Source organism: Botryllus schlosseri, chromosome 3 (assembly GCF_051294905.1).
Source record: "Botryllus schlosseri isolate E-star chromosome 3, Bs_hap1, whole genome shotgun sequence".
Taxonomy (NCBI): Eukaryota; Metazoa; Chordata; class Ascidiacea; order Stolidobranchia; family Styelidae; genus Botryllus; species Botryllus schlosseri.
This window is the reverse complement of record NC_137238.1, coordinates 25848312-25865658: the sequence shown is the minus strand read 5'-3', so window position 1 is coordinate 25865658 and position 17347 is coordinate 25848312. Positions and strand designations below refer to the sequence as shown.

At 40.4% G+C, this 17347-nt stretch overlaps 2 protein-coding genes and 2 long non-coding RNA genes across 12 annotated transcripts in view; 2 read left to right on the top strand and 2 right to left on the bottom strand.

Moving 5' to 3' along the window:
• The window catches only part of LOC145435413 (uncharacterized), a 428570-nt gene that overhangs the window by 100890 nt on the left and 310333 nt on the right, over nucleotides 1-17347 (top strand). The window lies entirely within an intron of this gene.
• Nucleotides 58-2917, top strand: LOC145436201 (uncharacterized). The gene is made up of 2 exons (XM_080313554.1): nucleotides 58-192; nucleotides 2535-2917. Exons 1-2 carry the CDS (start codon nucleotides 58-60, stop codon nucleotides 2892-2894), a joined length of 495 nt encoding a protein of 164 aa, XP_080169680.1. The 3' UTR covers nucleotides 2895-2917.
• On the bottom strand, nucleotides 5765-8134 carry LOC145436204 (uncharacterized). Its single transcript, XR_013914221.1, has 3 exons — nucleotides 7991-8134; nucleotides 6301-6409; nucleotides 5765-5888 (listed from the first exon to the last, which is right to left on the bottom strand). It is a non-coding gene; the product is annotated as an uncharacterized LOC145436204 (long non-coding RNA).
• The window catches only part of LOC145436203 (uncharacterized), an 81217-nt gene continuing 77984 nt past the window's right edge, over nucleotides 14115-17347 (bottom strand). For 3 of the 9 annotated variants that reach the window (XR_013914213.1, XR_013914214.1, XR_013914215.1), the window contains exon 9: nucleotides 14130-17292. This is a non-coding gene — a long non-coding RNA (uncharacterized LOC145436203). Of the gene's footprint in view, nucleotides 17293-17347 lie in introns of all 9 variants that reach the window. The other 6 variants (XR_013914209.1, XR_013914218.1, XR_013914211.1 and 3 more) reach the window with 5 other exon arrangements.

The window sequence follows — 17347 nt, the reverse complement described above, 5'->3', positions numbered from 1 at the left end:
GTTTTCATTATCATCATTCCTGAACTGTAGATATCTCCCAATGCCAACTTTCGTCCGATGTTTATTCAAGACGCCGCTCACGATGATCGGATGGCAAGGGGGAGCCTATATAAAGATCCAGCACTTCGGATAGAGTTTTTGAGTCGATCTCCATCGGATCTGAACCAGCAAGCCATAGATGATGTAGCTGTGGTACGTATCACTAATCTATCTCATCATAAAAAGCGAATAAAGGAATTTTGGTAATAAATTTTGGTACTGGCATATTTTAGTATATAATTTTGATTCTCTCTCCGTTCATGTGATCAAATTTACTTGTATACCTATACAATACGTAGACCGGTCAGTATGAACCGCGGTGGCTATTTTGAGCAAATGTGTATGTATGCCGTACAGATATTACTCCCGCCTCTATATGGTCGGCCTCGACGCCATACAGCAGAAAATAATAAAGAATAAACTTGACCACAAGTATAGGCCTATTTTCCGCTTATCAAACAGATTAAAAAGCTAGACTTTTCAGTAACTTCACGTTTAGTAAATAGCTTTGTAACCAACCTGATACACTGCTGTATATGCGGTGTACATACAGGTGACGATTAGTTTTTTCACGGCGTTGTATACTGCTGTACATGGTTATTGATTTCCGGGGCATGAGAATTCCCGACCTGTCGCCTTTTCTAGATGCTCGCCTGTTCTGCCATCTCTGAATATGCGGAAATTGCATGCGTGTTAGCTTCATGTTGCGCTAAATAGGAGATATCATAGCTTTCAAAATAATCTTGTCTTACATGGATTTGAACGAAATATGAACTGCCCGGAAATTGCAATGCATAACTGATTTTGCTCTTGGTTTCGACGTTAAGTCGATGATGGACTGTACAGTGTGGAGGAGCATTGATGATATATCTGTAATAAGGATGCTGCAAACTAAAATGGTTCTGATTCGCGTCAACGCGAACTACAATTAAAGGTTAGCTGCGAACGCGACCGTGAACACGAACCTCTGACGTCACGATTCTAATTTAAAACAGGACATTCGCATAAAGATATGACTGACTACGTGTCCATTTTACGATACTTGAGGGACAAAATAGATTAGTTTTTAAATTTTTATAATAGGAAATTGCCACTGTTAGACCCAAAAATATGAAATCTGGCAAGTAAAGTTTGTTGAGCACGTCAACTCCACATGACTGCATTCACGTATATACATCGTACAAATGTACGTACACAACTATATGCGTAGGCCAGGGGGTTATCTGGTTTCCAAACCTACAGGAGCATTTTGGTTTTAGCTGTATACCTATCATGGAAATATACAGGAATATGCACCTTTCCGAAAATATTTATGAACGTTTAAGATTTGATTCTCAAACTATCATCGGTCCCCACTCGGTGTGTCCAATGGTACATGGTACCCGGGAACCAATAAGACATACACTCTAATACTCAAACGCTCCCCAGTTTCTTTCCGTCTATTATAATCGGAGCTGCAACACACTAACACAGCGGTTCTCAACCGGGGGTCCGCGAAGCATTTTCAGGGGGTTTGCGAAACCTCGAAATTTGCAAAATGGTGGAAACATATTTTTTTATAATAAGGCCGTTTCATTTTATTACTTCTGAAACTTCTTGACTCACATAATCATAATAGCCGTCTGAGACCAAATAACCTACAGTGCAAACTCAATTTAATTGCCAATAGCTTCCTAATACAAACATATTGCTGTTTAGAGATGTTTTGTATGAGTTTGTGGAAAAAATAGGAAGTTGGAGCAGTAAGGTCCACCAGGTTAACTTCGATTCGAAGTATTTGCAACCATTCACATTGTTCTGTGACAGAGGTCCTCAAATTAGGATGAGGTAAACGCACCTGAAGGCGGGTTCAAAGCCGCAGTCAACGGAAAAACTTTTTGCGCTTCGCGCGATTTTCATGCCATTAGTATTGTGTGCTCTGCATATAACTTCGAATTTTATATTTGGCAATTCTCTCTTTGACAGCCATAACCTTCAATACCATCGAATTATCCGTTGAGATTGTTAGCATCCTGATTTCTTTATCGCTAGCATAAGGTCGATATTTGCACAAGACAAATAACGGTTAGCCGATAATCGAGATAAATTTGATCCAAAACTTGGGGGTCCGCGGGTGTCCGTGACAGTCCTAAGGGGGTATGTGGAGACAAAAAAGTTGCGAACCACTGCACTAACAAGATTGTTCGGGCGCCACCTTCCAATAACGGAATGAAATAAGTCAAATGTTGGCACCAAATGGGTTTCGAATCAAGCTCAAACCTCCACATTTAAAGGTGCACACATATTGCCATAACTACAGGTAATAATTCATCCAAAGCACAAAACTCACTCTCCATGCCTTAAAGTGGATCACTGAACATGGCTCATCGTACTCCCGGTATATCCTTCTGTCAGATTGTCTCGGTGCCCTCAAATACATTTAAAATGTATCGCGAACACAGCTACCGTGCAGTACCAACGCTATTTTACTAAATATTTTTGAATCCTTACTTCAGGTCACCAATCAGCGCCTCCACGTAACTCTGGCTTGCATCCCCGGACACAATGGGATCCCAGGAAATAGCCTAGCCGACGAACTTGCTAGGACGCCATCGTTATGGCCTCCTCCGACCAATGCAGTGACAGTGTTACTACCAGAAGCCAAGGCCGCAATCAGATCACCGTGTGTTGACCTCTGGCACGACCTATACCGTTCTTCGGACACCGGGTCGCACTACCGTCAATTCCGAGAATCGATCCTCGCGCCCGCGCCCGTGCTCTCCAATTGTCTTTTCGACTCCATCATGTTCCGGCTCCGCACTGGATACTGCAAGTTGAAGGGTCATCTGTTTAAAATCGGTTGTGAAAACCTTTAATAATAATAATAATCTATCGAAGATTGGGTCGATTTCCTGCGCTAATCTGATGTCAGATCACGTGGATATTAAAATGATGCTGGAAGACACAAGGTAAAAATATTGTACTTTTGATTATTAGTTGCGTAGCAATTGCGATATCGATGTCACAAATTACAGCATGAAGACGCGAATGTTTCCACAGTGTTGTTGATTTTGTTTATTTCACATACAACACTGGTGGTTACAGCCTATCAAGGTCATGTACACCACGACAATGATTTTGAAATGGTCAGGATCTTTGCTTTCGTTATCTTTCCGGACGCAAGCTCGCAACATCCGTCTCTCTCTCTTTTAAGCACCTGGACTTGTTCTCTACTGCCTACTTTATACACTGGCGCGGCTCACCATCATTCTGGACTTTTTGAGACACTGCTATGCCAGTGAGGTTAGCGATGAGGAGCCCAGATCAGCCTCCGACACATAGAAGATGGTCCTAACCGGGATTCGAACCACTGCCTGCCACTAGTGTCGTGACGCTGGCGCTTAACTATGGATAACTAAGCTTCGTAAGTTAGTCATCTATAGCTTAACCAACGGCGCCACTCGCTTCCCTACAGCAGTGCGTAATTACCTTGTGAGCATATTTATGCAAATCTAGGCAAAGCAGTGTCAGAATGAATTCAAACTAACAACGGCCATCTCAACGATGTACAAACCCAAATAATAATGATAATGAAGCAACGATATCCAAGAATATAATATTTAGTAGTGGCTGAGATAGCTGTAACGTCTGTCAGAGCTCGCTATCAGACTAAAAATCTGTCCAGGATTTCATGGCCATGGATGTCATATTAATAGGATGAGAATGAGCAGGTTTTTTTCGTCTGCATCATCGAGGTGCCTGAACGATATTGAGATGTGAATGAAGCGACAGTCTGCTTCCGAGTCTGCACCTAGTCCGCGACCCAAGTTGACTTTGACACCCCTGACGTAGAGCATTTTAAGGGCTGTATTGAAGTCAAAACGTGTTTCAAAAACACACCCGTTTTAATTCATGTTTTAAACCAGTCCCGGTTCTGAACATTCTCACCCTACGAGAAAGTTGCTGCATTCTTTTTGATACTACACGTGATGTACGTGATTCCATTGACGTTTCTACAAGGATTAGTCCTGTTAAAATGAACAACTCTACTTTAACCATTGGGTTTCCTTTAATAGAAATGCATTCCAGTCCTCTTAAAACCGTCGGAAAAAATTTATTGGTAAGCAATACGTTTCGAAAACACACTAAATTAATTCAGCATGATACCTTTAGGATTTAATTTAGATCAGGGATCTCAACCTTTTTTTGCACTGGCCTTTTTTTCGGTTTGAACAAGTTCTGCAACCCACCTCTTATCCTAGAGTCATAGTCCTGTTCAATGCGTGGTAATCGCCGGTGCCGATATGCCTATGCGGATTTTCTCTCATAAATCACTTTTATGTCTAGACCACCAGGAACATGAAATCGTGCGAAGTGCGTTAAGAATTTTCTAGTTGAATGAATCTCTTCTAATAAACGATCAACTAACCAAGTTTGGGCACCTTTGACCTCCTCCCCCCCCCTAATTTGAGGTTTGGGGTGCGGCAATTATGGCCCTCGCGAACCGTATAACTCTTGTGTACATTATGGACGCCCGCTGTTCCTCTCACATCACCTAACTCAATGATCTAATATACCCGCATCCAATTTATGATTGGGTTTTAGTTCCACCATAGTGGGCAATAATAAAACCATTATGGGCCAGCTTCAAACAATTCTTTGGTGAATGGGATATTGCAGAGAAGTGGAAAAAAGAATTTTCTAAACATGTGTACAGTGCACAGTACATAGTTGTATTTTACCTACTGAAGTTGGGATGTCAGAACATTCAATCAAACGATACAATCAATTCATGTGACTGTTACATTATGTATACATGTATTGTACTATCATTTCAAGGCCGGACATTTTAAACCGACTACGACGATTAATGTGCTGTACTTATCCTCAATCCATTACGATTCATTGCGGCGGTGACGTATAGGCCTACCTCCACAGAAAGATGCTAATAGGTATAACTTGCAATTTTGGCTATTTCTATGTTACAATATTACGACGTGTTGAAGTATCGTAAGTCTACACACTTCAGCCCGAGTTAAATGTACAGCCTTTTCAATGGTATACTACATATGACCCAGTCCGAATACTTGATTACCCTACTTCAGCATCAATTTCCAGTTAATAATTTCGGGACAAAAGCTGTGTTTCCTCCTTCCATTTCGACTTGTACATCGTCACTCATACATGCCACATACGTCTCATCAGAGTCGGATGAAAAGCTTCATGCAGCTTACGTATAATTCGATAATATGGATGTATTGTAGAGTGAATAATATACCAAATATAACCAAACTCTCACTAATTCTACAACTTTCCTAAGAGCTATCTGCCCTACCTCAAACCACTCCATGTGGCCCATCAGTGTACCATGGCCCACTGGTTGAGGACCCCTGGTTTGGGGCCATCGGCGACGGACAACACTATATCCATTATTGACTTGAAACATTGCGTTACGCTGTGTCCACCACATTCTACTTTAGTTACATGACTAATTTTGAGCGTGTATCGTTGATAGTGTTACAGTTATTCCGTTTACCATTAGTCCTTGATTCGCGCTACGGATTCTGATTGCATAATAGATATACGAGGACCCGTAGCGCATGTGATAAGAAATTAAGGCTGTCGCAATTCTTTGAACCACTAGGCCACTATACGCTGCCGCTGAAAACATGCCCACTGTCTAAGAAGATTCGTTAGTATTGACTATGTGTCATTCATAACACCCACGACAAGAAACGAGAAGGCGCAAATTTCGAGCATGTATATTAGAAACCGAATCAATATTCTTGGAAATTCACGTCGATAGATCTTCAAAGTGAAGTGTTCAAGTCCCATCCGGACCCGACTCTTTCCTCGCATGAGCTTAGGAACTGGAAAAAAAATTGAATATACCACCTGCCAAGTTAGATTTCAGTGTAGTAATGTCGCAACCATAATGGGTCATTGAAGACTACTTACAATCACGAACCTACCATAAGGCTATTTTCAAAGTTGCAAGATGTGGTGTGGGGGCGCAACCAACATTACGTTGAAGTTAACTCTTCATGAAGTAATTACCAGTTACTTACATAAGTATGAAATTTGCTAGAATTTCAATATGTATTCGGTTTATTATGAGATATCGCCCAAGTGCAAGCATATGAAAAATGAATCTTTGATAAAATGCTGTGAATTCAAGTGTCAATTCCCGGCGTTGTAGGGAACCTAATCAATCTTAATTGCCGAGTTCGACGAGTTCGAATAACGTGTTGCCAGTAGTCCCGGTATCAATCTCAGACTTACCGTATCGCCGAAATTCACTGGAGTGTCTTGACAGTAGAAAAACGAAAAGAACGGGGATATGGACACTTTGCAGCATAATTGACACGGTTCTGCGCAGCCGGCCGGGTGACTGAAATAACATGAGCTAGGTTTGCGATATACAGCTTAAACATTCACGGCCTTTTCAGATCTATATTGTTATTGTCTGGTCAGCTCTTTAAATGAACTCCGTACTGTGCCTCCGATGGCTAGTTTTCTACCACATTTTTCGAACATCCCGACTAAAGGGGTTGAAACGACTTTGCATCAAATCATTTCCGAATCCTTTACCATGGCAATTTTTCGGTCAGTACATATCGTAAACGAGTAATTTCCTTTTCGGTAACAATCTGGTGAGTTTTCGATGTTCTTGTGACACTGTAAAATTTCAGGAAAATAGGAACAAAAATAGTGATCACCACCTGAAATTTCCCGATATTTGAAATCCAGGAAATATTGACTGAACCTCTGTAAGGACACCATATGCGGTTTAGCAGTACAATGCACGGTAGCACGGCTGGCTTGCCACAATTTAAGAATGCTAAACGGGTGCTGGGGAGTTTTGGAGAGAATTGAGAACTTTGTCAAGGAATTGTGATTTGGAGGCCCAGGTTTGTTTGTTTGTTTGTTTGATATTCATGGTGCTTCGACTACATTGGTCATTTTGCACCAGGTCGATATATACTCTATATTCCATATTTACCTACTTGTTGCACTTGTTGCCCACTTCTAGGCTCTTTGCAGGACCCCGCTTACGCGGATTACGTGGGGACGAGGAGCCTAGATAAACCTCCAACACTTTGGTAAGAATTCCTTAGTCGACCGCGGTCGGACTCGAACCCATATCCCGTTGGTGCTGCACCTGTGCATCATATCACTATCTCGCCACTAGAAGCCCACGCGTGTAGTATATGCAGACGTTCAATAGATTTTGCATACATAGGGCTGGGTATATGGCGGGGAAATCACAATACGTTGCTTTCGGCAATATGAGGTAGCAGAGGTCCGATTAGCTGGTGATAATAAGTACCACATATACCCGGACATGCCTCTTATAAAAAAGCCATCGAATAGTATATTCATATTAAAATGAACTCGGATGTTTTAGGCAACACTCCTCAGGAGTAATCGTCAGCAACTAGTGGAGAATTACAATGAACATTTTATATCAACAATCGTATCACAGAATATGACGTCACCAACATCAAATTTCGTATAACCGGAGCAAAGAGTTCGCTTAAGATCAGTGTAATATTTTAGATGGCACACGAACTCCTTCCGTTGGCAGAGAGCTGTTTGGCGTAATTTGATAAAAGCCTTTAAGTTGACTTTCAGCAAAATACGCTAACCAAGTCTGTGCCAGCAGAAGGAGTTCGTGTACCAGTTAAAAATAGTACATAGAGCTTAAGGGCTCTCTTCGTCACAATTAATCGGAAGTTCATATTTTGTGATACGATTATTGATGTATTGATGTAGTGTTCTTTCTAATTCTGAACTAGTCGCTGACGATTGCCCCTGATGACTGTCAATCGAAAGTATTCGGTTTCATTTCATCTAATCAATTGTATGTTGCAGTACTGTACCTCCAAGAAGTTGTTTAAAAATCATTGTTCAGTTCGGAAGTCGATAAAATGTAACTTTTCAAAAGCCCCCATCCCTTTCTAATACCAACCTGGGAAACGAAAGCGCAGTGCCCAGCATTGTCAGCACGACCAACAAAGATATTGCAGAAATCCCCATGGAGTTCTAGTCTGAGTCAGGTTGAATCAAAATTCAGTATTCGTAATACGACCAACTGGTAGACAGGAAGAGAATCACCAATTATTATCACTTCTCGCAGGACATGACTCATCTTCCGGCAATGTCGTCGAATGTCGTCAATAACTCGAATACCATTGTACGGTTTGAAGAAATGTAATAACTGCAGATGGGGTCAAACTAGTCGTGCTTGCAATAAAGAAGAATTAGCCTAAATATCTGTTCAATTGCTGGTATAGAAGTAACGATTTTCAAACCACGCTCAAGCGACTTAAAGTAGAATTAGATAACGAATCTTCTGATAAGTACTAAATTAAGTACGCAGAATGCGTATAATCCAGGGGCGGGCAACTCCTCCAGTCGGCGGGCCGAATATACGAAAATTAAGTAATTGGCGGGCCGGATTGCTGAACCGATACATTATTCACCCATTTATCCACATATGCTAGGTAACGACGGCGATGTCATTTCATAGCCATTTCTCGCCGATAATGACGAAAACAATGTTGTCTGCTATGTCTGCTTCTCTCTGAACAATTAACACACGGTGCAATCCATAATTAAGATTTCCAAGCGTTCGATAAGCCCGGTACCTCAAATTGACCAATATGTCAATTCATTAGGGTTGAGTACATGGCAAATGCCGATAATGCAAGCTACGACGAACTTATACACGTAGGCTCTACTCTCGCACGCTGCGCAGTGCGCATACACGTATGTAATAACATACAGTCACTAAAATTTGAGGATTTGTCCTCTTTTTTGACTTTTTCGAAAATGTCCTCGGAGGACGCCCAAATATCCTCTTTTTTGGGATTTTGTCCTGATTTTTGAGAGTTTTGCTTAGTTATAGGGCCAAATTGTACTGAGCCACAATATGTCAACACTATAGTAACGCTCCGGCGGCTATTTTGAGAGCTGGGTAGGATGTTTTTTTTTTTTGTGAATTACCTGATGATGTAAAAGAAAAACTGTATTTTCGGGAATTAAGCTAGAAGGTTTAACTTTTTATTTTTATTTTTTAGTCAACCGACCACGAAGTGGAAAAAATTGGCCATTTTTCAGGATTTGCCTCCGGTTGTGCAAGTTTTAAAATTTTAAAAAAGTGTCCTCTTTACAGATTTCCAAAATATGGTAACACTAGTTTAAGCAAGGAGTGGGGAATCTCGGCGAACCGGGTCACGGGCCATATTATCACGTAAGACGGAAAACTGTCCGAAAGCCGGATCCGTCCCGCGGGCCGCATGTTGCCCGCCCCTGGTATAATCGAATGGCCGATTCGGAAATCGATCAGTACAACGCCCAACGCACGTTATGATATTGAAAGACATATGCGGAATGACGCCAATGGCTATGTTCATAATCATGATATTTCACCAATACACAAGGGGTCTGCATAGTCCAGTTACCATTGAAATTTTCCCCCATGCAGTGATGCGCAGCCATTAAAATACTGCTTCCTACTTTGAAAATCTGAAAAAATGTGACACCTTGAGTATAAGCAGCGGAGAGGTGTGTGAACCCTTAAGTGGTGGAGAAACGAACAAATTAAATTACACCCGAATATTTCATGAATATAGAGTGCTGACCAGGATAACTGCGACAATGGATCTCGTGTTGCAAGTAAGTAATTCACTCGATTACGACAAGGCAATATGTACGGTGCAGTGATTGTGGATAACGTGATGGAGACGAAAGAGTCGACAAGCCAGATCATCACTATTCTCCGAATGCATATTTGAGTATTCCCATTTTTGTCAAGATCAAATACAGCGTCGCACTCGTAGAGCGGCGGATAACGCCTCCAACCAAGAACGATTTTCCGGATAGATATACCGGTTGACTAACAGAAAGCGACTGGTGTCGGTTAAATTTCTTCGGCCACCGCTCCGCCTTGAGTTGACCTGGCCTCTCTCATGCAGTTAACTAGACCTTCCCATTACAACTAGCGATACCAGTATTACTATCGGTAACGAATTTATGTCAATATAAGTCACGGGTGCCCTTCCTCCACTGTACGCACGCTTCCGAAATAGTTCTGATGCACGTCTACATGAAAGCAGGCGTGCTGAGATATTTATTGGTTGTCGTTGATAGGATTTCATAAATTACCTTTAATGAAATTAGATACTTACACCATCGCGCGTTATGCGCGTGATGGTAAGTAGACCATGGTCTCGTGACTCGCATCTCTTCACAACATATGAAGCGCTATTGACGATTATTGCCACTATTCCGCCTGGATGCCAGGATTGTAAGTCAGTAATAAAGAAATTAATTAGCCGTGGAGTAGTTGAAGTTACGCTCTAAAATCGACTGGAAGAGAATGAACAAATGACTCTGGCGTGTATAATAGGTTAATATTGAGGAGAGACCACCGTGAAGTTGCGACAGCATTGCCTAACCAAATGAACGTGGTCATCCCGGATACTCCGGTAACAAATTCGATATGTCACGACTCCAACCCATGGTCGGATCAGTTCGCCACTCACTTCCCATCGTCCTTGTTTCGCCAACTTGATACGTTGACTATATTGTTACATGCGCTCACAACAGGGCTACAACTCACAACAGTTGGTGTAAGATCGTAGGCCTACCTGGCTCTACAACTCTAGTACAGATTGGCAACCATCAAAAGTAGCCTACCGCGCATATGAAAATAGCTTTAAACGAGAGAAGTGACGAGATTGCATACATCCAATACGACTTTTCGAAGGAAGTATTGTCGAACATCTAGCTCGAACACGAGGCCTATGATATACCAATCAGCATCAAGTTGCTTCGGCTATTTTTAAAGTTCAGATATGATGGCTATTTTTAAAGTTCAGATATGATGGATACTTAATCAGGCATTAATTAAAATAATACACGCCGTGAGCATACTCCAATTATCACGATCAATAATTTTGGATCCGAACATCGCAAAAAGAATTTATTATTTTCCTTGTCACTGTGTCCGCATTATATCATGAAATATCTTTTCTCGCATTCCCTACTTGTCATTCGAGTATACTAAGTACTAGTATATCCTAGTTGTCCGCATTATATCATGAAATATCTTTTCTCGCATTCCCTACTTGTTATTCGAGTATACTAAGTACTAGTATATCCTAGTTGTCTAAACTACTCCGTTAACAGAATAAGACAACGACATACGTCTCTCGGAATTGACACGGCAGGCTGTATCTCAGATTAATTATACCAAGGCGCTTCCAAGGCCACTTCCCTATAATGTAGTACACTGACATTTTCATAACAGTGTTCCATTTTGGCCACGCTTCCAGTGCATCTGTCGCCTAGTGAAAGCATATCACCATCAAAACACGTGATTCGTAAATATATCCCGGGAATTGCATAACAAATCAAACAAATGTGGCCGGAACAGGGACGCTCCCTTACGGATTTCGCAGCATTTTGAGTAATATCGCACAATATATTTACGAAAACACACCCAGTAAGTAAGCATGCTAACGAAATATCATTAGAAATTTACCTAGGTACCTGAAGTCCGAAATTGACAGATACGAATGTAGTAATAGCGTCCAATATTACATTATACACGCGTGATCTATTTCTCAAAGTCACATGCTTACGTGATTGAGAAACGGCGGTTCTTCATTTTCCTTGTTAAGTGTATGGCAAGTAGCCTATCTTATATTCCCATACATTCTAGCACATATGCAATTAAAGTTTCATTTCCCACTACACTATCCATTGAGTCGATTCTACTGAATTGGCTCTGCAGTAATCGAACGATACAAAGAGATACACTGTTGTAACACAAGTCAAATTATGAATTCAGGCTTGCAAAGACTGTAGTCATAACGACTCGAGATATTCGGGCGACTCCAGTCGTGTTTTTAAATACGTTAAATACCTATATTTCACTTATGTCAATTTGTCTATTGGCTCGACTTGCACTCGATCCATTGCGCACGACTCGCCAAAATCACATGACTGGAGACGAGGACAGCCAAGATAGACATTTCGTTGTAATTTCGAGGAATGGTAAAGTTGCCCATTATTAGTATTTCGTATCACCGTTGGTACTTGACACATAGAGCCAGAAATAGTTCAGAGTGGTAATATATAGTATATTATGAATGTGGGCATTTAAATGACCCCAGCAGTGAACAGTACACTAGGGTTACCATATTTTGGAAATGGGAAAGGAGGAGACTTTTTCAAAATTTTCAAACTTAGAATACCGGAGGAAAATGGGAAATTTTTCCCACTTCGTGATCGGCTGACTAAAAATAAGGTCAACTTTCCTGCTCAGCTCCCGGAATACCCGCCTGAGCGTTAGTTCAGTGCTATTTTACGGTATCTCGGTCAAATTTTGCCCTGTGATTAACCAAAATTCTCAAAAAGAGGACAAAATCTCAAAAAGGATGTCATTTAGGCGTCCTCGTGGACATTTTCAAAAACCCGAAAAATGAGGACAAATCCTCGTACATGAGGACGTATGGTAACCCTACACAATGACTTGAAATCTAGTCTCAACACTTTGACTCGACCCACCGCTCTCCGGCTTGGGCTTGGCGAAGTGGCGAATTGAAAATGATTCGGCCTGATTCGAGCCAAAAATGTAAAAGTAAGATCGACTTGTGACGATGGAGCTTGTGAGTTGGTTACAAGGCTGTTCCAATCATCAATTATGTTTTACAGCTCATTGTCCACAATGTAGTACACTAACAACATTTCCATAATATTCGTAAGCTACTTTCAGTTTATGTCACCTGAAGAAAGCAAGCCATTGCCTATATACACATAGCTCAGTTCGTAAATATACCCCAGAGTTTTTCAACAAGTCGATTCCACCGTTCCATACATTTTGACCTTAGCTCGTGGATATGGATGCCGCCGCATTTTGCGTAGCCCAACAAGGTGTTAAAGACACAACCTAAAATACGTAAGCACGCCAACTAAATTTCATGTGTTATTGACCTGACGGAAATATATATCTACTCGACGTCGCAATTTAGCTAATAGGGATGTGATAATAGCTCTCAATATCACATAGACGCTGGATATTTTTCCCAAAGGCAGAATCCATATATAATAGCAACCAGGAAGTCGTCTTTTTTCCTTGTAACGTACCTGTTAAACTATCTTATTTGTCCACACATTCTAAGAGATACGCAATTAGATTTAGCTAAATAGGTAGACCATCTACTCAATTTACTTTTGAGTTACCGACGGCCATACAGAATTAGAACGTAACGAAAAATTAACTTCCTTTCATCGTGCAAGTACTATTTAATGATGTCTTTAAACCATATTAGTGGAATTAGCCGTATGAGGGCTGATCATGATCACATTCGTCATATGGCCAACGAGTTGGCGCATAAATATGAAGCAAACAGACGCTGTCAAAAATAAGATCTCTGGTATTTTGCAGGGCTGAACCGCGAAGGCAGCGGTAGGTGACTGCTCGCTCGCACAATCGCTGTAGGAAGTCACTACCCAGTCATTTCCGCGATACATGTGGATAAAAGTATTCACAACCGAAGAAATTCGCTGTTGGGCCCACAGTGTTGACCATTAATTTTTCAGGTAATTCTAGTAGGTTGTGACTATACATTAGGGGTCTTCAAAAATGACATTTTTTCTCAAATCGTACTGGCTAATTGATGAAATAGTTACTTTACTTAATTTAAGCCTACACACCAAATTTGGTTCAATTCCAACGAGTAGCCGCATTGCTACAGGAGAAGAAAGTTTATATTAACTATATAAAAATAAATAACAAAAATTTCGAAAATTTTCTGTTCACCCCATGAAAGTGTTAGGTTGTCTATAGAAACGATGTTCACCAAATTTGGTTCAATTCCAACCAGTGGAAGGGGAGGTATTGCCGTCGAAAAATTTGGATTGTCAATAAAATAGTATTTACGGTGACCAATTCTTTAATTATTTAATATACCGTAAATACTATTTTATTCGAATCCAAATTTTTCGACGGCAATCTCTCTGCTTCCACTGGTTGAAGTTGAACCAAATTTGATGAACATCGTTTCTATAGACAACCTAACACTTTCATGGGATGAACAGATAATTTTCAAATTTTTTGTTATTTAATTTTACATAATAAATAGAAACTTTATTCTCCTGTAGCAATGCGGCTACTGGTTGGAATTGAACCAAATTTGGTGTGTAGGCTTAAACTAGGTAACCTAACATTTTTTTCAAGTAGCCAGTACGATTTGAGAAAAAATGTCATTTTTGAAGACCCCTACTATACATGGAATTCTTATACTTAAGTTGTCAAGTATTTAGACTACTTTCTTTTAGATTTAAACTACTGGACAGTGAATTACGCCGAACTTCTTATTTTACACAGTTTTGAATTTTAAAAGTCGTTTTAGGATATGTCTGCATCACAACTAAGACTGAAATTGCAATGATAACAGTGCGAATTTGTTGTAGCTGAATATGTTAACGAAAATGACAGTCATTAATACTGTCATTACTAGGACGATTTTTTTGACATTTTAAAAAATGTTAAATTCAGGTAAAAATTGTAGCGTTAGGTCAACAAATGTCAAATTGTTTATAAAGTCAAAATCATTTCGCAACTGGCATTTCGTTTGTATCGTAGATTTTGCAATGTGGGTGAGCTTATCGTTTGACATTTTACAGCATGTAGACTACTTCATAGGCCTACCGTTGTAGACGGTCCATTGTCTGCTCATTGTGAATCATAAGCATTCAAATGAAACGAATAGGTTGACATGATGTTATGCTCAGCGTACCGTAATATCCTAACTGACGCAAGACTGCGCGGGCATTGCATGGTTATTATATCAAGAAGCGCATTATGAGAACTTGTGATTGTAGACACCATCGTCAGAATGAAGCAACACAGTGTGTCACCAGCAGTGTACGCACGCACAACGTCAGTGTTGTCAGCCAACAACTGCTACTGTCGAACATTCTTTCTCCATTCTTGGCAACTTACTTAGACACTTTTAGCAGTACTGGACAATGCGACCAGAAACTGTAAAAATTGAGGAAAGTTGGTATAGTATGAACCCGAAGCACTTGATATCACCAAGCTGAGTTGTAAAATTCAGTTTCACGAAACTCGAATCCAAACAGTCAACACAATGACTTGGACCATACTCGAGTCTAAACACTATGACTCGGACTCGACCGTCTGCTTGACTACTCGGCCTCGGACTGGACTCGGTGGTGAATTGAAAATGACTGAACCTGACTCGAGTCAAAACTATGAAAGTGAGACTGGCTTGTGGCTCGGAACCTTGTGACATATTTTTTACTTCCAACAGATTGTTCTCGAATTCTTGGACACTTTCTACCCCAGAATGTAGGAAAGTATCTTTCGTTGTACTCTAACAAATTTCAGTTGTTTATTCCATAATACGTATTGTAACTACTGGAATTCTTCATAGGGCCAGATTCCGTAAAAATAAAGTTTTTTTCATGTACAAATTTGTCAGTTTTTGAGTCGAAAAAGTGTTTTTTTCAGGACAAAATACTTCGTAAGGAGAGACAGTTCCAGAAATGAAGAGCAGTACCACAATTCTAACAGTATGTGGGAAAACACATAATTTGAATACGTTAGGTCAACATTTGGTCCAGATTAAGTTTTTCAAAGTCAAAAAATGTCAAAATTTTGATTTGTCAGGTCAAAATCGCCCATTCATTACTAATTTGGAGTTATGTCGCGAATATGCTCCCCGGAATTTGGTAGTAATAGTAGTGGTAGACTCCTCCGATTTTAACTAATAAAAGTACTTTATAGGCCTTCACCGGAAGTAGTATAAAGGTATCCTGCAAATAGGTATTTCTCCTCGAAATTGAGTAGAAATTTGAAGAGTTACTACCACTTCCACTTGATAACCAACGCTAGCTATATATTTAATCCCCCTCAGCATCTCCACGTGGTGGCAAATTTTACGATATGGAGAGTCATCAAACTGAGCCTCAAACAGCCTCATGTAAACTGAGTGTTGCTATGAGAAGTACATAGCAAGTTGTTAATAATGACACATGCTTTGCAGAATTACAGCACTGATCGAAATTATTCCCGCACTGCAACCACACTATAAACATGTGGCAGGGCGAAAATTAGGAACACACTCTACCATGGAAGTCAGTGAAATACACGTTTTTGATTTAGACATTACAGCAGACATGGGCAAATTGCAGCCCGTGGAGCTATCCTGAGCGGCTCGCGTAAAGTTTCATGGATTTCAAAACAGGAAACCTGCTTTTTAATGTGGACTTAATACGTGGACTAAAACCATAGACTGTGCGTGTAAAGACTAAACCGAGTTTACTTTCAAGCGTGTTCATATGTCGCGATTGCGCAGAAAGTTGAAAATCCAAAAAGGTTTTGAGCAATAAATATTCTTTTACTGGAGTCTTTACCAGTCTGTTTTGTACCGATCAGGTCGCCGTGTTTGAGGAGTATAATTCAAGTCGGTAATATGATTAAAAAAAACGAAGACATAGGCTACACTCGGTCAGCGGAGGGCAAGGCTAATTTCGGAAGGACTGTAAGTTTAGCTCAACAAAATGGCTATTTCGCCAAGCTGCACACTGCTCGGAAGGCTGCGACCAAGACAATAAGCTTTCTAGTATCATAAATACATTTCAATATATGACGGACAATAAATGTTAATTTTTGGTAATTAACCATCACTTTCTCATTCCCTAATACCAACACATCCACTGAGCAGCATTTTTCAATAGCGCAATTCACTGCTTTCAATATAGAAATGAAGTTAACATTCTGGAGAATACAGCTTAAGTTTTTGACTCGGCCCGCCAACGTATTTTCTGCTTCTCTAATAGATTTCGGCTGATCAGTGGAGAATTGAAATTGTGAGCTGTATAAAATTAACCCACGAAAAAAGATCGGGCCCCCGTACTGAAGGGATACGTGCCCGGAAGGAAGAAGGGTGGCTGAAATTGGTAACGAGACGTCATTTGAAAGTGATGAGTTATGCCATTACAGAAACTGACGTTATTTCCTGAGGGGAAAATATGATTAGCAATAGATGCCAAGGTGTGGCCGAAGATGCTTGGAAAATATTGCGACATGAGTCTGCATATATGAAGTAGGCTAATTGAACCTAAATTGACTCCTTGTATAAATAGATAATCGCCGTATCCATCTTTGATTCAGTTTTATATCCCACGACGCGTTGCAGTCTGCTCTTGGGATCATTCGCGGGTCAATTTGATCTGAAATATTTAAAGAAATCCACGTAAATTGCAATGATTATTCTGATATTAAAAC

Coding starts and splice junctions, on each gene's coding strand:
- LOC145436201 (XM_080313554.1), top strand. CDS start 58: ATGTTTATTCAAGACGCCGCTCACGATGATCGGATGGCAAGGGGGAGC. Junction 193..2,534: donor CCATAGATGATGTAGCTGTG/GTACGTATCACT, acceptor TCCTTACTTCAG/GTCACCAATCAGCGCCTCCA.